Source organism: Mustela nivalis (assembly GCF_964662115.1).
Source record: "Mustela nivalis genome assembly, chromosome: 12".
NCBI lineage: Eukaryota > Metazoa > Chordata > Mammalia > Carnivora > Mustelidae > Mustela > Mustela nivalis.
In genome coordinates, this window is record NC_139031.1 from 4,593,704 (window position 1) to 4,616,265 (window position 22,562).

Below are 22,562 nucleotides of genomic sequence, written 5' to 3' on the forward strand. Positions count from 1 at the left end.
GAGATTCATCTGTGTCTCAGTTTCTTCCTCTGTGAAGTGGGGCTGATGGTCTTAGTCCTGTGTTACCACGCAGCTCAGATGAAATACTGTTTACCAGAAAAAGTTTGAGAAAGTAACCAAAATGCTCTTCTCAGGCAAGGCTGTTTTAATTGTCATTCATTTAGTAAGAAAGCCTTACTACAAGGAGAAAGGTCTTCAGGATAAGCTTCGTTGACTCCTGGAAATGAATAATAACACACAGGAAAGAGGAAAGTGTATGTGTTGGAGGGAGGGTTGTGCACACTCACACCCGCACAGGCGTGCACACACACTTGTTTGGTAGTTGGGAAGGTGTCGGGCTGCAGGTCAGGCGGGACCTGAGCTATGCCAGTTAGGGAGTGGTGTGGGGAGTGGCCCTTAGGTGGAGGTAGGGTGTGGCAGCTGGTTATAAATTGAAGTTCTCTCACCTTGAGTGACTTGTGAGAAAAGGAGAGTCACTCACTTGGAAGGACAAATTTGGTGCAAGGAAGGGGCTCTCTGTCTCAGAGGAATCCTGTGTTTATGTCTTACCATTCTGTGTCACTCCTCGTCCTCTGCAAAGTAGATGCCAAGACAGGGTAGTCATGCAAGAGGTTTGTAGAAGGAAATATCTATGAGGGAAGAAAGGGGAGAGGTCTGGAGAAGCCTGGGAGACCTGGCAGAGGGGGCAGAGTCGGTAGGAAGGTTCCGGCTGCAGTGGAGCTCAGGGACGGCGTTGGCCAGGCTGACCAGGGCGCCGGAGCCCGTATTCCCGCCCCAGGACGGGAGTGCGTGAGATCAGGGGCTCTGCCACTTCCAGCTGGAGATCTAAAGGGCATTTTTACAGTCCCATACTAGCCAACTTTGCCTAATACACATTGCTTCCCTGTTGACCAAGTTGAAACCTTGCTTTTGGGTAGTTCTGGGTTTGGGTGTTTTTTTTTTGTTGTTGTTGTTGTTGTTCTTTTTTAATCTTTTTTTTTCAGATTTTGTGTTTAATTGCTCTACCCCAGGTGGGGGCTTGAACTAAAAATCCCAAGGTCCAGAGCCACATGCTCCGCTGACTGATCCAGCCAAGTGCCCCTGGCCAGTTCGAAACACGGGGTTGGTGCTTAATAAATGTTTACACCGCAGTAGTAAGTCCAGCTGTGCCCCGCTATGACTTGGAATATAATTTACTTCCAGAACCTCCACTGGCTGCTATGCAGAAAGAGAAATGTTCAACCAGCAGCGCTTCTAGAAACGCATTGTTGGGATGAGTCCAAAATAAAAGTGTGTGAGGATTCAGGAGATAAAAGAAGAGGGAAATCTTCATGAAAGTAAAAAAGCTGAAAAGAGCTGTAGAGTGTGGGGGAAAGAAACGAAAGAAGAGAAACCGAATTCATGAAAAGGAAATCCCGATCTTGGGAGCAAACTAGGGGATTATCTTCCTAGAAGGGGGGGGGGGGCGGGGAGGATTAGGGTATCCAGGATGGAAAAGAATTTGATTGAGCAAAGGTTTCAAGGAGCCACAGGTGGGCAGCGTGGCCCAAGATGGCGGCGGGCCACGGCCCAAGATGGCGGCGGGCCACGGCCCAAGATGGCGGCGGGCCACGGCCCAAGATGGCGGCGGGCCACGGCCCAAGATGGCGGCGGGCCACGGCCCAAGATGGCGGCGGGCCACTTCCGGCGTTTCCTTCTGCTCTGAGAGGAACTGCGCGTGTGCGCGGGAGACCCGCAGGGAGGGTTGATGGTGGCGGCCAACAGCTCCGTGTCCCCTTCTAGAGGGAAAGGACCCCTGGGCCACAGGGTGTCAGACCCGTAAGCCGCCCCGCACGCATAAGCAACCCTCACCCTCGCGCTTCTGTGGCCTGTCAGCGGAGCATGCGGGGCTGACCCTGTGCACAGTCACCCACCGAGCGTTTAAGGAGATGAGCAAGAGCTTGTGCAAGAAGCTGCAGGAGGAGCGGAGGTCTGGGGGGCCCGGCCGCCCGCTCACCCGTGCAGGGGTCTTGTAGGTGACCCCTGTAAGTCAAACTGCCCTGATTTCCTCTGAAAAAACAAACAACAAACAGCAGCCATAGGATAAAAGGCAAAGAGGGTTAAATACTCAAAGACCAATAGAACTTGATGGAAAAAGTAGAAACCACAGACACAGAAATAAAGAAATGGTGAGAAGTGCCTGAAGTGAAGACCTAGAGAAAAAAAAAAAACAAAGAAAATGAAGGGGGAAGGAATTCTACCTTATGAATCTGTAATACAATGGAAAATGAAGTAAACTATCGAAAAGGAAAATGGGCATGTTTTCTCTGAATATTTTTTACATTATATTTCCAAATTTTAAATGGTTAATGGTATTCTCTCCTGCACCGTGCTGGGGCACCTGGGTGGTTCAGCTGGTTAAGTGTGGGGTGCTTGGCTCAGCTCAGGTCCGATCCCTGGATCTTCAGGAGGTCTGGATCTTGGGTCTTCGGATCAAGTTCTTGGTTGGGCTTGCACTCAGTGTGGTGTCTGCTTCAGATTCTCTCCCTCACCCTCCTGCTCACTTGCTCTCTCAAAAAGGAAAGAATCTGCATAGTCCCTATCATAGCATAGGGCAAAATAAAAATTGTACGCAAAAATCATTGCGACAGTAGCTTTAGCATACCAATCTCTGTGGATGGTAACTTTATGCTGTGATGCTGCACATCTGAATCAAGACTTTAAATTTATTTATTTTATTTTGAAAGATTTTACTTATTTGACAGAGAGAACAAAATGAATGGAGCCAGGGGTAAAGGGAGACGGAGGAGAAGATGCCCCACTGAGCCAGGAGCCCAGTATGGGACTGGATCCCAAGACCCCAGGATCAGGACCTGAGCTGAAGGCAGATGCTTAATCCACTGAGCCACTCAGGCATCAAAGACTTTAAATCTCAATAAGAAACACCTACAACTCAATAGTCCCTGAAAAATCAGATTAAAAAATAAGCAAGTCTGAATAGACATTTCTCTGAAGAAGACATCCATATGGTCAACGGACACATGAAAAAATGCTCCACATCACTCATCTTCAGGGAAATGCAGATCAAACCGCAGTGAGATACCACCTCACACCAGTCAGAATGCCTGTGATCAAAAAGACAATTACAAGTGTTGGCGAGTTTGTGGAGAAGAGAACCCTTGTGCATTGTTGGTGGGAATGCATATCAGTGCCATCACTATAGAAAACATTGTGGAGGTTCCTAAAAAAAAAAAAGGAACTACCATCTGATCCAGCAATTCAGCTTCTGGGTATTTATGCAAAGAAAATGAAATCACTACCTCAAAAAGCTATCTGTAGGGGCGCCTGAGTTGCTCAGTGGGTTAAAGCCTCTGCCTTCGGCTCAGGTCATGATTCCAGGGTCCTGGGATCAAGCCAGGCTCTGCAGGGAGCCTGCTTCCCTTCCTCTCTCTCTGCCTGCCTCTCTGCCTACTTGTGATCTCGTCTGTCAAATAAATAACAAATAAAATCTTAAAAAAAAAAAAAAGCTATCTGTACCCTCATGTTCACTGTAACATTATTTACAATAGCCAAGATAGGAAAACAACTTAAGGCCATTGATGGATGAACAGATAAAGAAAATGTAATAATACATATAGTTATCAATATCAATATCAATACAGAGAATAGGATGTTATTCACTCATAAAAAAGGAAATGCTGCCATTTGCAGCATTTCCTTTCTATAATTAAATTATTAATATAATCAAAATTAAAATTATTAATTAATTAATTAAAATCATTAATTTTAATTAATAAAATTAAAATAGGTTTTTAATCAAAACAAATGCAGGAATGAGAGGCACCTGGGTGATTCAGTCGTTTGAGCACCTGACTCAGTTTCAGCTCAGGTCATGATCTCCTGGTTGTGAAGTCAAGCCCTGCATTGGGCTCCATGCTCAGCGTGGAGTCTACTTGAGATTCTCTCCCTCTCCTCCTCACCCTTGCTCATATTCTCTCTCTCTCTCTCTCTCTCAAGTAAATAAATAATAAAATATTTTTAAAGATGTAGGGATGAAATGTGAACCATCTAATATTTTGCACCTACGCAGGGAAGACTGAAATTGGCTGGAAGATCTCATCTTTTCTGGAGGGGAAAACTTGTCCTGAGCTAGGTTGTCTCCCAAGAGAGTAAGCTCCCAGAGTAGGGGCTCCACAAAGCTGGGGTTCTGAAGTCTCGGCACAGGAATCAGAATATGCAGGTTTTAAGATGTTTAAAAAGATTAATGACAGTCTGGATATGAAAACATTTTCTTTCTTTCTTTTTTTTTTTTTTTTGAGATCTTGTTTATTTATTTGTCAGAGAGAGAGAAAGAGAGCATAAACAAGAAGGTGGAGCAGCAGGCCGAAGGAGAGGGAGAAGCAGGTGCCCAGCTGAGCAGAGAGCCTGATGCGGGGCTCGATCCCAGGACCCTGAGGTCATGACCTGAGCCAAAGGCAGAAGCTGACCCAACTGAGCTACCCGGTGCCCCTGTTTTTCATGGTGAGTTCAGTAAAGTTTAAAAAGGCTTATGGGGATCCGCTTTTCATTTCTGATGCTTTGAGTTAAAAGAAAACGTCTAGAAAGCCATTTTTTAAGAAACGTGTGTAATGAATAAAAGTGCATCTTGAGTATAACTGCATTACGGAAAGAGTCGCACTGTTTTTCTAACCGGCTTCTAGTCTGTCTTACTTCACTCTGCAGTAACCGGTACCCACCTCCCCCGGTGATGCACGCAGGACAGTGAGAGCCCTACTCGGTCTTCACATTTGTAGAGAGTTTGAATTTTCAAGCCCTGAACTCAGTGCATAGGAAGCATGTGTAGATGTCTTTCTGTAATCAAATGATTTCCATACTTCATTTCCAGCTCGCTTTCGACCTTATGGTAGAATAATTCATCTAGCTAATTCCAGCTAAATTTAGTCTCCTCACATTTCCTCTTGGTCAGTCAGTTGTTCACCTGCTCCTTCTTGGGGCGCAGGGAAGACCGACTGCTCTCAGATTCTCTAGCCCTTTCTTCCCGCCCCCCCCTACAAGGTTTCTGTTCTGTCTTTTGGCACAAGGAACTCCTCTGGGGCTCCAGGTTTCAGGATGGGTCTGTTCTCAGACCCCCAGACTGTCCTGGAGATTCTATTGTCCTGTCCTTTATTTCTTTTTTCTTTCTCTCTCACTCTCTTTTTTTTTTTTTTAAGATTTTATTTATTTGACAGAGAGAGATTAAGTAGGCAGAGCAGCAGGCAGAGGGAGAGGGAGAAGCAGGCTCTCCGCTGAGCAGGCAGCCTGATGCAGGGCTCGATCCCAGGGTTGATGTTGTGGGAGAAAGGTGAGCTAATTTTGTGTCTACTGCAGGTTTTGGCATTTTAGCACTACAAGGACAATTTTCCCTGGAGTAGTTACCTTAATCAGGTAACAGTATACAGAGGGGATTCTCCCTCCCCCCCCCCCCATCATAGCAGGGAGTAGCCCATCAGTTAATTCTTAACAGTGTCACTCACAACCCTCATGTTCATGGGGAAGAGTCAACCATTGGTCCCTGTTCCCGAAAGGCTCAAGCAAAAATGGAAGTGGTCTGGGGTGTTGAATATGTGCAATTTACATTAATCCAGCTGACAGGGTCCAAGCAAATCTTAAAACTAGTTTTGCTTGGGGGCTCCTTGCTAGTGCAGTTGGTTAAGCATCCAGCTTTGGGTTTGGCTCAGGTCATGACCTTGGGGGTACTAGGATTGAGCCCCACATCAGGCTCCGCACTCAACATGGAATCTGCTTGAGATTCTCTCTCCCTCTCCTGCCCCTCCCACTGGTGCATGCACTCTCTCTCAAATAAATAAATCTTTAAAAAAGGGGTGCCTGGGTGGCTCAGTAGGTTAAAGCCTCTGCCTTCGGCTCAGGTCATGATCTCAGGGTCCTGGGATCGAGCCCCACATCGGGCTCCCTGCTCTGCGGGGAGCCTGCTTCCTCCTCTCTCTGTGCCTCTCTGCCTACTTGTGATCTCTCTCTGTCAAATAAATTTTTCTGCCAAATAAATTTTCTTCCCATGCACATGTCCCCATTTTGATGTTTGGGGATTTTTTCTCTTTAATCTTACCTGTCTCTCTCTCTCTCTCAGCTTCTGCACTAAAGCGACCTCCGACTCGCAGGCCAAGAAGGTAAAGCTCCTTCCATAAGGGGCTGTCTTCAGAAGGAACTCTTGGGGAGAGGTTCAGACAGACAAGGACGTAAAACAAACTTTTGACACTTCCCTGTCATCTAGATCTTCTTGCAGTTTGGAATCAGTGGCTTTTTTTGTTTTTCTTTTATTCGTTCGGACTGCAGTATTTTTGTAGGGTCCAGTCTTGGTTTGTGCTCTTGAGTTGCCCAAGTGAATGAACATTTCTCAGGACTCAGCGGCCTAGCCTCCACTTCCCAAGCCAGGCACCCGTGTCCCTCATTCCCCAGGATTCAGAAGTTCTTGTTTTCCTTTTCTGTTTTCTCTGGATGTTGTTTCTTTGCCCTCCGTTTGCCAGGTCAACTCAGAGTCTCATGAAGCAAATGTTGCTGAACTGGAAGGGATTGGGAATGGGAGAACAGGCAAGTCCCCCCGTGGCGAGTTCCATAAAGAATGTGCTGCAGGAGGTGCTGCTTTGGAAATGCAGCGGCTTCTGGCGTTGAGAAGGCCAAATATGGAGCCAACTCTGTTGGCCTTTGGAAAACTTGAGACCCTTGATCTTGTAACCTTGGAAGCAGGACTAGGATCCAGTAAAACTGAGGTCTAATGCTGGTATACTTCTCCAGAGTCAGCAGGAGAAAAGAAACAACTTGCCAAGTCACATATTTTAACCCTTAAACAGAACAGATATTAAGAGGATAGGATATTGCGATATTAAGATATTAAGAGGATACTCAAAGCATAATCAAGCTAAACGGGGTTATTGCTTAAATCAGCGCTTCCCAAACTTTAATATGCACCCCATCCCTTGGGGCTCATGTTATGGTGTAAATTCGAACATAGTAGGTCTGGGTGGGGAGCTAGGGCTGGACTTCCACATTGGTGATCCATGCCTGGTTCAGGGATCACACGTTGGGTAGCAAGAGCTCGAGGCAGGTGGGAGAGAAGTATGCATCCTCAACTGAAGCTGAGAGGGGCTCCATACCCAAGCACTTTGAGCTGATAGTGAACTCCCCACTCTGCTCTCTTCCCTAAGCCCGGTCTACCAGCTGTCCTTGTGGTCACCTTTCCTGCCCTATGACGGACCTTCCCTTCCCTTCCAGAACTGCTAATGGTTTTTCAGCTCCAAGAAGGGGAAAGCAAGGAGAAAGCAAGTCTGGCTCACTCATTGGAAGGATACACAGCAGTTCACAGAATTTGAAGAGCTGACCCGCCGGTCTTGGGATGGATGAACACCAAGGCGGTTCAGGGGCCTGAGCAGCCAGAGCTCCGGGCCCTTCCCGGCGCATGGCATTAGCTGCCTGAATTCTGTCTCCTCAAGGTACAAGTTTGGGCCTGGTGGTTTTACCTTCAAAGTTCTTAGCATATGCCAGTTAAATTTGTGTCTGCTGTCCCTTTCTTTGTCCCTTTTAAGACTATCCTTGATCATTTTAACTTGTATTTACATGTATGCAAATGGTGTGTGTGTGTCTCTGTATGTCTGTCCATGAGCACAGGAGACGTTATTGCTATAATATGATGTCTCTCCAAATAAATTATCGAAAAATCCCCTGTATATCAAACTTAGGACTCTTAAAATACATGATCTTACATTGTTTGGATTACATATGTCTTGGATATATAATTAAAAGTTCTCTGTGAGCAAGGGCCATCTTTTATATAAAATAAACAAGGCTTTTTGTCTGATTTAAAAAACACATTGTGAATATTCAAAAGACCTTTTGAGACATTCTTTCTTGTAATCATAGGGGTGGTATCTCTGAAAACATCCCAAGAGAGGAATGTAAGATTGGGTGATAAAACAACAAATAAGAGAATGGATTTTCCTCTTCTATGTACTGTGGCTTTGGTCAATTACTTTTTTTCTGAAGTTCCTGCAACTGAAAGTTAAATAAGCTCCTTTCTCATATGTTTGTCTTAATGATTAGATAAAATGCATATGCGTGTTTGAAGTATATATAAAGTGTGTTTGAACGGCTTTAAAAATTTAACTATTTGTAGCATCCTCACTGTTACGGAATTTGAGACTATGAGAACAATACAGAAATTGAAGGCAGGGGGAACTATGAAAGAACTTAATTATATTCACTAAAATATAATGATGGCGACAAAACAAGACACACCAAGGATGTTTTCTATCTCTTAAGTGAGAACTGGTGAATATGGTTCTCTACATTCCCATTTCCCATCTTGTGTTCACCAACCGCTTTTCATGACTTCACTGCTTCCAGGTTTTAAAGAAATCTTTGCACATTTGTTTTGCTTTGTTGAAGCTAATATGTCCACTATAAGACATTCATTTCTTGAGTCTGGTTCTCTTGCTAGATACTTAAAGCATTTTTTTTTTTTTTTTAATGATTGTAAGAGATTACAGCTTCCCATCGTCTAGGTTCTGTCCCTAGGTTCTGCTCTTTTCCCGGAGGCAGAATAACTTGGATGGTTAAAGTGGAAAAGGCTTGGGTAATAACGTGCTGTTCTGCTCCCAGCTGCACTCGAACTCCCTCTTCAACGCCCAGGGGCCTCCACCCCTAATCGTAGCCCCACTGGGGTTATCCTGGTGCCAGGGGCTCCCCAGTTCTCCTCACCTACACAACCACCTGAATGCACTTCTAAGGTGTGTGTTATTCTGTTACCCATGCCAAGAACTTTTATTTTATTTTATTTCTGCTGCCGACTCATTTCCCTTCGGCCTCCTCCTCCTCCTCACTTCCTTCTCTGCCGTAATTCCCTTCTTCGCTCAACTGATCACAACAGGAGTGCGCAGCCGCCCCTGTGAGCTGGAACTGACGTTCTCAGATTGCCAACGTGACACCTGGACAGAAATTCACATTAGGATATCGTGTGGGGATAACTCAAGCAGTCAGAAAGAGGTTCCTCTCTTTTTTTCTTTTTGCATCCCCCAAGCCCACGTACTCAATTTAAAAATCTTTAATAGAATGGAGTCCTGCTCTTCTTGGAAGAGAGGAACAGAATATGACAGAGAACAGAGAAACAGGAACTGAGAAAAGTCAAGAAGGAAATAAATCAATGAAAAGAGTTTTTATCTTGTGGTCCTTTCTGCTGCATTCATCTAAAGAAACCGACTCTGATAGTACCAAGCACGGAGGGAATAAATACGGCAAACATTCTTTTTGGGGGTGATTGTGCCTTCCTTGGCGATCTGCATTTTATTGAGGATGTTGCTACTTAAGCCTTTCTCGGAGTTGACTTTTTCAGGGGAGACGGCTGTTCCCTAGCCTTCTTGGGAACAGGATTCAAGTCCTGCTGATTTGCGGGACTTCTCTTGGCCACTACGATTTCATCTACACTCACGAGCTGGAGAACCACATCAGCCACCGCTCGAAGTCCGTGGGCTTTGGCTACTAGGGTGTCCCACACCTCTCCCTCCGCCACGTTGATGATCCCCTCGGCCCCCACGCCTACCAGGAAGTTCCCAGCTTGGTGGGCGCCGCTCAGCTCCGCCATGACCTCTGAGACCAGCAAGCCTGCGTTCTCGGCCAAGGTCTCCGGAAGAGACCGCAGGGCCTGGGCAAATGCTAGGAAGGCCGGGCCGTTAGGCCCTTCCAGTCGGCTTCCTTTTTCTGAGAGTATTTTTGCCAGCGCCATCTCGGTGGCGCCCGCTCCCGGGAGCAGCCTGGGGTCCTGGCACAGCTGGGAGTAGGCGTCGATGCCGTGGTACACAGCCTGCGCCGTGCTCCTTAGCCCCTCCGCTGTGGCCCCCCTGAGGACCAAGGTGAGGGCAGGGGTACCTGAAGATTCCCATTCGAACACCACAGCCAGACCTTCCCCCAGCTCCTGCTCGTACACCCTCTGGCACTTTCCCGGCTGCAGGGGAGGAAGAAGGTAGGGCATCAAAGGCGTGTCCAGCACCCCGCTCAAGTAAACCACATCCCTGTGGGCCCTGGCCTGAATCACCATGATGCCGTAGTTGTCAGCCTGTGCCAGCGTCTTCTCCTCGACGTCCCCCCAGACCACCGCCACATTAATACATGCGTTTGCCAGCTGGGCTACTTGCTCGTCTATCAACTGTTCATTTCCTTTCCTGAATTTAGTGAGGTCCTCGGGGCTAGAGAGACGGGCCGTCGCCGGAGCCTGTGGGCTGGCAGGACCAAAGGTGCAGGCAAAGAGGGCCACCCTGGCGCCGCTCAGCACCGTGGTCACCTGCCCGCAGGGGCTCGCGCTCAAGGCCAGCCCCGGGAGCAGGCACGAGTCCTCCAGCCTCCCCCCTCGCAGGGTGCACACCCCCACGCGCTCGCGGTGGAAGCTGCCGTCCAGCTCCTTGGTGGCCCAGCACGCGTGGGCCACCAGCTTGGCCAAGTAGTCCATCTGCGGCGCGGCGTGGGTGTTCATCACTGAATAGAGGGCCCAAAAGGGGTCTTCCAAGGGCCCCAGGGAGCGGATGGACAGGGAGGGCAGCAGGGCCAGGGTCTCGGCGGTGGCCGCGGCGTAGGCCTGGCGCAGCTGGGAGCGGGGCAGGCCGGCGCGCAGCAGGTGCTCGGCCCGCCGGAGCAGCGCTTCCGCCAGCAGAACCACGAAGGCCGCGCCGTCGCCGGGGCCCTCCGCCTGCGCGTGGGCCGCTTCGCGCAGGAGCCGCGCGGCCGGGTGCTCCAGCTCCAGGGCCCGGAGGATGGCCGCGGCGTAGCCCGTGAACACCGTGCTTCCTCCGGCGGTGACCAGGAGCTTCTGCCGCCCGTGGGGGCCGTAGCAAGGCCGGATGACCCTGGCCAGGGTCTGCGCCGCGGGCACGCTGCCGAGCAGGTGCCTCTCCGGCGCTCCCGGGCTCCTCGCGCGCCGCCGCGGCCCGGCCGCCAGGCGCTCGGGCAACTGCGGTGGCGCCGAGGTGGCTCTGCCGGCCATCGCCTGCCGAGTGCGGGAGCCCGCCCCGCCCGCCCGCCGAGGCGCTGCAGGAGCCGGGGGAAGGGGGCGCCCGGGCAGCGGGTCTCAGACGGACGCTTCTTGGGGGGGGGGGGTCAGTGGAAAAAGGAGCCGAATGCCCCCCGAGCTGGGCCCTGGAGAAGTGGGCGCTCCAGGATCGGGTGCAGGGACGAGCTGCTGAGAGCCCAGCCCTCCACCACGCCCCAGACTGATCTGCAAGGAACGGGGCTTTGGGGCCTCTGAAGCTCCGGGGCTGAGACGGACAGGACCGTGATGAAGTCACAGAACGGCCCCTGGAACCAGGGGGCAGAGAGTGAGGTCACAGAAGGATGCTTGGAGTGCAGGGTGGGGCCGTGCGAGCAGGCAGGAGTCAGGCCAGGTCAAACGGCAGATGAGGGACACGCGAGGGCGCCGGGCCCAAGTTTCATTTCCACTTGGGAGACCGTGGGGAGGAAAGCAAGTAAAAATCCCACCTGCTTGAAATTCCTGATGAAGCTGTGGCTCCTGCCCCGTGGATTGTCATTTTTGAGTGCGGAAGCGGGGTTTTGTTTTACTTCCCCGTGAAGGGCCAGGTCCTACCAGCTCAGTTGTTATCTGTCCGCCCTGGAGGCTTTGGCCACCTTCTCCGCAGGTGCTGGTGCTGCCCACCAGGTTCTTTCCGGTGTTTGTTGGACTGTTTGTCTTTGGGGTTGCAGGTGTGTGATGCTCCTCCTTCCAGGGACAACGATGTCACTGAGCTGGCAAAGGCAGGTCAAGACAAGGGAGAGAAAGATGCCAACAGCCTACAGAAAAAATGAATAGAAATGTTCGTAGCTCAGTGCAAGTCTCTAGCCTCCCAGTGCTGGGAAAGGCAGAAAACCACAGGGAATGAATTTAGGCCCCTCAAGTCTTACCCTCAATCCCCAGAAATTCGGTTCTTTCCTTCCAGTAGCCGTCCTAGCCCTCCCCTTGCTCCCTCCTCCCTCCGTTCCTCAAATAGAGCCTAGTGTGGGCTCCTTTTTTAGTGTAATAAATCTTTATTGAACACCTACTATCTTCAGTGGGATGAGAACTACAAAAGAACAGGAACATGGACACCAGGAAGGGGAAGAGATTTGCACCGCAGGAATACCACTTCTGTAGGCATGGGGCAGAGCACCAGCTGGAAGGGACCAAGATTATTAAGAGTGGGGGGCGGGGAGCGTGCTTGGGTGGCTCATTTGGTTAAATGCCTGCCTTCAGCTGGGGTCATGATCCCAGGGTCCTGGGATGGAGCCTCACATTGGGCTCCCTGCTCAGTGGAGAGTCTGCTTCTCCCTTTCCTGCTTCCCCTGCTTGTGTTCTCTCTCTCTCTCTCTCTCTCTCCCCCTGTATGCGCATGTCTCTCCCTGTCAGATAAATAAACAAAATCTTAAAAAAAAAAAAAAAAGGAGTGGGGGAAAGACAGAGCATTACCATTCGTTTTTGTTTGGGAAAACCCTTTTTACTTTGTTTAATAGCAACTGTCCCCAAGGGGGAGAAATGAAAAAGAGCTCTGAAGTTGATTATACCAGTTCAGAACCATGATTGTATGGTGGGCATTGTTTTAATATTTCCACAGACAAGATGATAGCAAGAAAGAAAAATGAAAAGAAGAAATTCAGTGAGACTGAAATTTAATTAAGGCTAAAATGGAGATAATTTTGGAGAAAAAAACTTTTTCTTTGAAAAACAACTTGATTGCTTTTGTAAAATAATAGCTATTCATTATAAAAGTTAAAAAGAAAAATACAAAGAAAGCCAGTGTCATTTGGAATTCCAGCTCAGAAATCATAACTGTTGGCATTTTGATGAACATTATTACCTTGCACATATATTCATTCATAGACTGTTGCGGGTTTCTAGTTTTCTGTAAGTGGACTGTATGATACATTTGATGTAATTTATTCTGTTATCATTTCCCCTTCAACATTATACTGAAGGGAAGAAATGTTTCTAAGGAGATGTGATGCTGTCTGAAGACCATGGACAACTCTTCTGACCTCCTTTGATTTTGGAGACTCCTTTAGGAAGAGGTATGAGCCTCCGTACCCAGGCTTCTGGAAGCTAGTAACCCTGAGAAGAGTATCATGTAAAAAATGTTAGGTATAGAGGCAAAAATGAGGAGTGGGGTTTCTTTATAGAAATGTAACAGCTGACACAAAATATAGTGCATGTTTACATTGTTATAAAGATAAAATTTCTTTTAAAAAGTAAACACTCCTGGTGGATGAATGGGGAGGGAATAGACACTCCTGTAGGGCATTGTAGACTTCACCTGTTTTCCCACTTATTTCACTTACTCCACAACTATTTATTGAGCTGCTGCTAAATTATAGAGATCAAAGATGAGTAAGGCAGACAAGGGCGGCCGTGTCTACAAGGGCTTAGGGTGCGATACATTCCAGGCCTTGGGAGCTGTGATGGGGAAAGCACGGGTGTTGTGGAAGCATGGGGGCCTGGGGGGGACACAGAGTCCTTGTCATGGGGAGAGCCGTGGTCAGGGATGGAAGTCACATCTAAAGAAGCAGAGACTGGCCACATGAGACGGGAAGGGAGTTGGGAAGTGTGTGGTCCACCAAAAGTAGTTCTGAAGGCTGGAGCTCCCTGTGAGGAGGAAGGGGGGCAGGGCGAGGGGAGGGACACTTTGGCTGGGGAGTGGCAGGCTTAGGCGGCCATGCCAAGGAATTTAGACTTCAGCGTGGTGAAGAGACATGGATGGGACCCTTGAGTTACATTTCCATCGTAAAGGTACATGTTTTTATGTTGTGGTGTCTTTGTCCATTTTGCCTCACAGCACAGGGAAAGTGAGGATCTGCTCTTTGTCTTTGATCTTGAAAACAGGCTCCAAACCGTATATTTTGGATCGAAATTTTTTGACCTACCTTTATATAGATCGAACTGACCAAGGAAGTATTAAATCACAATTTTACTTACTACTATGTGAACACTGTCACTGTTAAATTTGCTTGAATTTTATTTATCCCACAGTTAAATTGATTAGGTGTAAAATAAATGTGAATATCTTGTGTCCAGAAAACTTTGCATGCAGTTAACCCATTAAATAGACTTTTAAAAAAAATTTATACATTTTGATCTGCTAAGATGGGTAGGCACCAAGATAGGCTGTTTGGTAGCTAAATTGCGTTGAATATGGTCCCCCCAACATTCACATCCTTCCCCAAACCTCAGAATGTGACCTTATTTGGAAATAAGATTGTTGCAGATGCAGTTAATTAAGATGAAGTCATACTGTAGTAGGGTGCATTCTTATTCCAATAGGACTAGTGTCCATACAAGAAGCGGAGAGACACTTACAGAGAGAATATCATGTGAGGGCACAGAGATGTGGAGGGAAGATGGCCTTGGGAGTGATGCCTCTGCAGCCGAGGTCACCAGGGACTGTGGGCGTCCACTAGAAGCTGAGAGGCATACACCAGATTCTTCCTTAGAGCCTACCACAAGGAACCAGTCCTTCCAACACCTTGATTTGGGACATCTGGCTACCAGAACTGTGAATGGGCAAACTTCTGTTGTTTTAAGCCCCCCAGCTTCTGGTAGCCCTGGGAAACTAATGCAGTAGTAGTCTTGTATCATCAATAAAGGAGAGGAACTTAAGAGTTTGTGTGGGGGGGGGGGGGCGCCGGGGACGCTGGGGTAGGGTTTCTAGTTTATAACACTGGCTGGCACAATGTTTTTATATCCCTCTTCTAAATAGACATAGTCTGCTGACTTCTCCACCTCTGCCCTTCCCCCCATATGCCCAGATGCGTTTCTATTAAAACTATGGTCTTGTACACAATGGATGTAAATATTTAATCTTTCTATTTGTATGTTTTCCCATGTTTATTTTTCAGTTGCCTGCTTGCCCTTTTTATGTTTATCTTGCTAAGTAGTGCCAGGCTTAAAGCATAGACCCCTGGAGGGCAAGATTCCTGTCTATATGAAGTGTGCTGCCCAACACCTACTTTGCCCCACACGCATACGCATACACAAATTATTATTAGTTCTTTAAGATTTTATTTATTTGACAGACAGAAATCACAAGTGCGGAGAGGTAGGCAGAGAGAGGGGGAAGCAGACTCCCCGCTGAGCAGAGAGCCTGATTCGGGACTCGATCCCAGGACCCTGAGATCATGCCTGAGCCGAAGGCAGAGGCTTTAACCCACTGAGCCACCCAAGTGTCCCTACACAAATTATTTTTGAAGGTGAATGTTCTGTTTAATTATTTCTCAGTTTCTTTAATTTTTCTGTCCAGCAGGTACATGGTATGCATTACTGAAATAACTCATGTAAAGCAGTAAGAATTTTCAAAGCTAAAAACACACTGTGGACTAAATATGAACTAAAGTTAAATGATTGACTTTCTTTTGAATTTTTATTTTTTAAGCAATTGCTACACATAACATGGGGCTCAAACTCACAACCCTGAGATCCAGAGTTACATGCTCTACTGACTGGGTCAGCCACTTGCCCTGGAATTTTTAAAACCTTTTTTCATTGAAAAAGGACAAAAATTGATAGCCTATGACTGCAACTTCTTAAAGTGTAAATTTAACAGTAAAAATATGAACATAAAGATCAGAAGATCTAGAATTTAAGTTTTTAGTGGTCCTCTACAACTGTAAGCTTGGTTCCTAACAAATGCTGAGGAGCTTAAGACTTTATGGGGGAAAAAAGAGAGGGAGAGAGAGAGAGAGAGAGAATTTATACTGAACCTATAGGAGAGACTGATATTTTATATTCACTAAAACAAAGCAAAACAAACTCTAAATAAAGGCCCTATCAATGACATTTATAAGCCTCCAATTAGTAAGAAGGGGTACTGTACTGTGAATTTTTATCAGTTTTTTGCTAGATACTTTGAGATTCTTATTTTGCTTAGTTCCATGAGACGTTGCTTTTTCTTTGGTGTAGATGATAATCCCCCCCACCCAAAGCACATTCTAAATATTTAATATGTATTTATTACACTGCATGTGCTCTGAAAGCTTCAAACATTGTAGAAAAATGTAATATAGAAAGTGAAAGTCCCTTGTGGTCCAGACCTTCAGAGATGATTGCTGTTAACATTTTGGTACATATCTACCATGTTTTAAAAATGCCTACGTGTGTACTTTTGAAAAAGTAGGTTTCAAACTTTTTTTTTTCTTTTTTGCATTTGATGCTTCTAGACACTTACGGCTTTCTGATCTTATAATTTTGAGTAACCTCAGGTGCATGACTCCTGGCTTTTTGCCATTGTGGTTTCAGAGCTCCAAAATTTGGATCCTGGACATGCAAGAACGTTTGGAGGACCTTTATGTTAAACAGGTATTCTTTGAATCCCTTTTTTTTTTTTAAGATTTTTATTTATTTATTTGACAGACAGAGATCACAAGTAGGCAGAGGAGATAGGCAGAGAGAGAGGAGGAAGCAGGCTCCCTGTCCAGCAGAGAGCCTGATGTGGGGCTTGATCCCAGGAGCCTGGGACCAGGACCCTCGGACCATGACCGGAGCCTAAGGCAGAGGCTTTAACCCACTGAGCCACCCAGGCGCCCCTGAATCCTTCTTTTTCATCCTGAGTAATATTTGCTCTGCCCATGATCACTTCAGGCTCACAAGCCTGCTATCCTATTTCAACAGATCCCAACTGCTTGTCTGCTCACAACAGCCAAAGGAATGGAGATTTAAGGCTGGGCTTACTATCCTTCACCATCTTTTCTTTCCAGAAGCATTAGTGCACAAACCTATCTTATCTTTTCCTCCATTCTACCCACTTTTCTGTTCAGTCCCTAGTTGTTTCCTTTTAAAACTTCTCTCCAGCAGGAGTGACTTGCAGTTTGCACGTACTGACTCTTAAATTCTCCCCAGTGCTGAAGAAATAGACTGAAATAAATTACCGATATATAATTTTGTGCATGTGAAACTCAGAGCCGGACAGGACTGCTCTAATCTCAGTAATGAACACAGATAAATATTTGGATCAATAATCTGATTTTTAAAGTGTAATGTGCAGAAAAAAAAAGCAATGAGAACACTGTACATACACTGCTTCATAATTTACCATTAGGCATATCAGTGCTGAATTTCTAATAGACACTTTTAATTTATGGTTTGCATTCACTAAGTCAGCTTGGCCCCAATCTCAGAATTCCTGTTGCTGTAAATTTAGTAAACTTGAACCAAGCCAGCAGGGACTGAACCCTGCAGGAATCCCAATGACTGTCTTATTATAGTCCTCGTTTCAGACATTTCAAAGAGCTGCCTTCAGCGAGAACCGGCTCTGGAAATCACCCCGTGCATACTTTGTCCGGAGAGGAGCCCAATTCAAAGTTAACGCGCGGGCGCTCGGGAGGCCTGGAGGGCAGCAGCGCGGCCGGGGAGCCGGGACGTGCCGCCGGAGCCGCGCACGGCGCAGCGGGGACGGCGAGGGGCCCTGCCCGGGGGCGCCCGCGAGCCGGCGGGAGGGCAGCCCCGACTGCGCGGCTCGACCCGGCGCTTCCGCAGGTGCCGCCGGGTCCGCCCGCAGCGCGGTCGCGAGTGGGAGGGAACGCAGGAGGGGTCGCCCCCGCCGGAGGAGGGCGCCCCCAGGCCCCCGGGGGCGGCCGTCCGCCCCCCCGAGAAGCGCCCCTCCCCGCGCCCGTTCTCCCGCTGCCGGCTCCGCGCCGCGGGGCCCAGACCCCCGCCCTCCGGGGCGTCCCGACACAGCGCCGGTCCCCGGTCGGGGGCTCTGGCTGGCGCGTGCGGCGCTCGGCGCGCCGCTCCCCGACCTGTCACCGCCGTTTGTCTGACAGCTCGAGGAGCCCTTTCGGGCCCGTTTGAAAAGGACGTTCTGGTCACCAAACTCTCCCCGGGATCGGATCGCGGCGAAGTCGCGCCGCACTCGGCGTCCGCGACGGCGGCGGGATCGCCCGAGGGCTCCGAGCTCCGGCCGCGGGGCGGGTGGGCGCGGGGGGCGGCGCGGCGGCGCCCGGGGCGGGGGCCGAGCTGGCTCGGCGGCCGGCGGCTCGCGGGCAGCCCCGGCGCGGTCCGAGCGCGGCCGCGGCCCTCCTCTTCCCCCGGCGCGCGTCGCGCCGTCCCTCGACCCCGATCCCGGATCGCCGCTTCCGCAGCTTGGCGCTCGCCGGAGCCGGAGCCGGAGCCGGAGCCGGAGCCGGAGCCGGAGCCGGAGCCGGAGTCGGAGTCTAGGCGCAGCCCCGGCGGCCGCGTCAGAGAAGGAGAGGGAAGGGCGGGGGACGGGGGGGGGGTGGGGGGAGGCGGGCGGGGGGAGCGGGGGCGGGGGAGGGGCGGTGAGGTCAGCGGCGGCGGCGCATCCGCGAGCGGCGCATGCGCGGAGCGAGCCCTGTGAGTGGCAGCGGCGGCGCGCGGGGGGCGGTGGGGCCGAGTAGTGGGGGAGGGGGCGGGGGCGTCGCGGCGGCCGTGTGTGGGCGAGACGGCGGCGAGTTTGAGAGGTCTGTGGTGCGGGGCGCCCGGGGGACACCCGGCGTGGCCCTCGCGCGACGGCCACGGTCGTGTGTGTGTGTCTGTGTGCGGTAGACGCACACCCGCAAAACTTCCTCCTCCCCGGCCCGGGAGGGCGGGCGCGGGCGCTGAGGGGCCGGCGCTCGCGCAGCCCGGAACCCACAACAACAACTGGAGCAGCTGTCAAAACTTCGCCGCCGCCGCCCGGCCTGACGCGGCCCGCGCGGGGGAGGGGCGGCCGGCGGGGCCGCGACCCCCGCCCGCCCGCCGCCCCCCGCCGCCCCCCGCGGGCCCGCCGCCCCCCGCGCCGCGGCCCCTTTCTCCTCCCTCCCGCGGGCGCTGGGGGAGGGGCGTGGGCGCAGCCCCGGCCGGCGCCCCCCGCACCCCCTCCGTCGCCCCGCCCCGCACCCGCCCGCTCGTCTGCCCGCACCGCCCGGCCCCCGCCCGCGCCCCGCCCGCCGCCGCCGCCGCCGCCGCCCGCACCTCCCGCCCGGCCGGCCGGCCCCTCCCTCCCGCCCGCGCCCCGCCCGCCGCCCGCCGCCCCCCGCCCCCCGCCCGGCCCCTGCGCGCCGAGGTGCGCGCGCCCGCGCGTATGTGTGTGAGTGCGTGTCCTGCTCGCTCCATGTTGCCGCCTCTCCCGGTACCTGCTGCTGCTCCCGGGGCTGCGGGAAATGCGAGAGGCTGAGCCGGGGAGGAGGAACCCGAGCAGCAGCGGCGGCGGCGGCCGCGGCGGCGGCGGCGGGAGGAGCCCCCCAGGAGGAGGACCGGGATCCATGTGTCTTTCCTGGTGACTAGGATGTCGTCGGAGGAGGACAAGAGCGCGGAGCAGCCGCAGCCGCCGCCACCACCCCCCGAGGAGCCCGGAGCCCCGGCCCCGAGCCCCGCAGCCGCAGACAAAAGACCTCGGGGCCGGCCTCGCAAAGATGGCGCTTCCCCTTTCCAGAGAGCCAGAAAGAAGTAAGTTGAGTGTGAGGGAGCCAGGCCGGGAGCCAGCCGCGGCGCCGGGCCGGAGCTGTCACCGGCGCGCCCGGCCCCCTGCCCCCGCGCGCCCCCGGCCGCCCCCGCGGGGTGGGGGTGGGGCCCGCCGGCCGCGCGGCTCCGGCCCCGGGCGCCCGCCCGCCCCGCGCCCCGCGCCCCCTGCGCGGCCGCCCGGCCCGGCCTCCCGCGGGCGCCCGCACCTCACTCCGCCCGGCGGGGCTCCGACGGCCCGCGCCGCCGCCGCCGCCACACTTTACTTTTGAGTTTGGCCCTGGCGCCGGCTTTTCTTGGTGCTTCTGGCTTTGGAGAAATTTCTCGGCGATTCCCCTCGGCCTAGCTGGGTCACTGCTGAAAGCCCCGGCGGAGCGCGCCCAGGTCGTCCCCGGGCGAGCGCATTGTCAACTACAAAGCGGTCCGCTGCGGGACACTCGCGGAGCTGTCAAAGCGCTGGGGCCAGGTGGTCGCCCCGCCGGCTTCGCTGGGGGACAAGGGCACGGGAGGAGCTCGCGCCGCCCCTCTTTGTCGGCCTGGTGCCCCTTTAACTTTTCGTGTCCCCGAACCTGAGCTTTCGTCCTTTAATGATATATTAGGAAGTCGCCCGACTTCTTCCTCCCCCTCCCCCACCCCGACCCGCACTGCCCGGCACCGGGGAGCTCGGCTGCCGGGAGATCGCGCGGCCGCGGCCGGAGCGTGCAGAAGTTTTGGAAGCGGAGCCAGGATCCCCGCGGCAGGCCGAGTAGCGAGAGCACGTTTGTGCAGGGAGAAGACAGATGCAAGTGTTGCCGAACTTCCTCGGAGTCGTCGCTCGGAGCCGGTACCGGCTCGGCCAGGGCTTTCGTTTGGTTTCCAGCGGGCGCGAGGACTTAGACTGGGGTTACTCGAGGATCGGGAATGCTTTTCTTTTGCAAAATGGTTCTGCGGCCACTTAGCCTGGAAACTAAGAAACCGGTTTCGGTGCCGGGGAGCCGCTCCGCGCTCGTGGCTCCGGAGGGTGCTCGGGGAGACCTGCGAACGCCTTCGGAAGTTGTAGAATGGCGTGTGGTGCTTACTCATTTCATGCTAGGATCATCTCATTGAACTGTCGGGAGTGGAAGGGTGCACGGGGACGCGCAGAGAGCGGCACGCTCGTGGAGAGCCTGGTGTTTTGTTGTTGTCTCTCGGGCGCACTGGTTTAGTAATATTAGTGTGATGTTTGGTGATACATAGTCGAAGTAATGGGGTTCACCGAGGCAGAGGAGGGCAGCGCTGTGGCAAACCCGTGGAGCCCCGGCTGCAGTTCTCTTTTTTTGCTCTGCTCTCCTTTTACTGTGAAAATGATTCAGGCCCTTTAACTTGCTTGCCTCCATATTTTCTTTCCAGCTCTTACCTACCTATGACAAATCGTGAGAGAAACAAGGACAGGACAAATATACATTGTTGCACTGGTTTCTTTGTGATACAAAGTTGCGGTCTATTATGCCACTGGCGAGGATTGTAATGAAACGTCTGGTGTAAAAATGCCCTTACTATTCCCCGATTGAGTGAATTTGGAGAAGGAAGATGGAGTTTTAAGTAACTTTAAACTTCGTCACTTTTTTGTTTCCTTTAAAGCCACGCATGTCCAGCCGTATTAGGGTTTTAAGTTAATTGCTTCCTGTTTTGACTATTTCTTTCTTGCATTCTTTCTCAGTATTATTTTGGGGTTAATGTATATTCTAGATTTGCTTTTAAATTCTTACTCTAGGAAGAGTGGACCTATTTGTTGTCACACCCCTCACCCATACACATGCAAGTGCACGAGCACGCGCGCGCGCGCACAGACACACACACACACACACACACACACACACACACACACACACAAGCAAATACACAAACCCACAGGCCAAACACACATGCATAGCTCCCCTGAGATCCAAGTGAGTTCATTTGTATTAGTGCAACCCCTGGGTGCACCGAAAGAAACGTTGGATTTGGGGTATTACCTCTGTATTATTTTTTATCTCATTTTATGTGTAAAGAAAAAGTACCCCTTTGAGAAATTTGAAAATTTGTACTCGTGTTTAGTACAATTCTAAGTCTTAGGAGAGTTTTCTTTCTTGAATTTCAGAACTGGTACAGCATTCCTCACACGAAATTTAGTGGTAACTTTGATGATTCCAAACTTTTTAGTGAATTTTAAAAAATTTGGTGTGTCTTTTGAAGGGAGTGGACTCTGCTTGTTTTAGAAACATGTAAGTGGAAACTAATATGTGAGCTGGAAAGCAAATGGGAGGGTTTTTAATTGTGTTTCTCTATACAGTGTTGGGGATGCATGCAGAAAAGACCCTGCAGTTGGGTAGTGAAGATCCTGAAAGTGAAACTGCAGTGTACCAAATGTAAATTAGGTTTGTAAATGCTAAAATTACAGAGGATTGCAAGTAATTACCTAAGGAATGAAAATTAATATATTTGTTTTTTTTGGTGAAATGCAGTGGAGATACAAGTTTTTGAATTGTGCATGTTATTTAGATGGCCAGTAAGTGGGTTGTTTTGTGCTAAAGAAAATGTCTTATGACACTGCTTAAAAGTTTCTTTGTGTGTTTTTCTTTGGATTTAGAAAAAGAGGGTAACCATGCACTGCTAATTATACTTTGAATTTTTAATAATTACATAAGTAAGCTTAGCATTTTCTTGTTTTATACTGCTAGATAATTTTTGTCTTATTCTGTTTAAAAAGCATAGGCTATATAGTTACTAGTTTGGGTTAACTGTTATCTTAATTGTTTACTAAAATTAAGAATTTTGAACTGAAGCTATAGCTGAGTTTGAAAAGTAGGTATTAAAAAAAAGGATTTCCTGTTGCCCAAATGTGAAGTCAAAAATGAAATTTACATTTGTTTGAAATTACATTGTTTGAAAGTTCTCCTTAACAGTAAGGATTATCTAATTGGTTATTTGGAGTAGCTCATAATCTTAATCAGAGGTGCAGGTCTTTCCATTGGTGAAGAAGCTCCTGCCACAGAGTAGGCACATACTAGAGGGCTGATTTTCTGTTAATATTTAGGGAACTTTCCCCAAAGCTTTGATTTTTATTTTTCCTTCCTTGGAATATAGATTCCTTGGAATATATATTCGCTTTACTAAATTGGGGAGATAACCATTCTACCATATTTTTTACCAAGTCAAC

At 50.3% G+C, this 22,562-nt stretch overlaps 2 protein-coding genes across 35 annotated transcripts in view; one reads left to right on the top strand and one right to left on the bottom strand.

Annotated features, from left to right (window-relative positions):
- Positions 1 to 8,973: 8,973 nt before the first annotated feature.
- On the bottom strand, positions 8,974 to 19,161 carry CCT8L2 (chaperonin containing TCP1 subunit 8 like 2). Its single transcript, XM_082693405.1, has 2 exons — positions 19,081 to 19,161; positions 8,974 to 11,778 (listed from the first exon to the last, which is right to left on the bottom strand). Exon 2 carries the CDS (start codon positions 10,976 to 10,978, stop codon positions 9,308 to 9,310), a length of 1,671 nt encoding a protein of 556 aa, XP_082549531.1. The 5' UTR covers positions 10,979 to 11,778; positions 19,081 to 19,161; the 3' UTR covers positions 8,974 to 9,307.
- KMT2C (lysine methyltransferase 2C) overlaps positions 18,264 to 22,562 on the top strand; it is a 271,671-nt gene continuing 267,372 nt past the window's right edge. For 20 of the 34 annotated variants that reach the window (XM_082693371.1, XM_082693402.1, XM_082693400.1 and 17 more), the window contains exons 1-2: positions 18,270 to 18,319; positions 19,232 to 19,393. In XM_082693371.1, coding sequence (XP_082549497.1) covers positions 19,233 to 19,393 — 161 coding nt within the window. In that variant the 5' untranslated portion in view covers positions 18,270 to 18,319; position 19,232. Of the gene's footprint in view, positions 18,320 to 18,356; positions 18,427 to 18,978; positions 19,394 to 22,562 lie in introns of those variants that run through there. The other 14 variants (XM_082693394.1, XM_082693391.1, XM_082693392.1 and 11 more) reach the window with 5 other exon arrangements.

Coding starts and splice junctions, on each gene's coding strand:
- CCT8L2 (XM_082693405.1), bottom strand. CDS start 10,978: ATGGCCGGCAGAGCCACCTCGGCGCCACCGCAGTTGCCCGAGCGCCTG.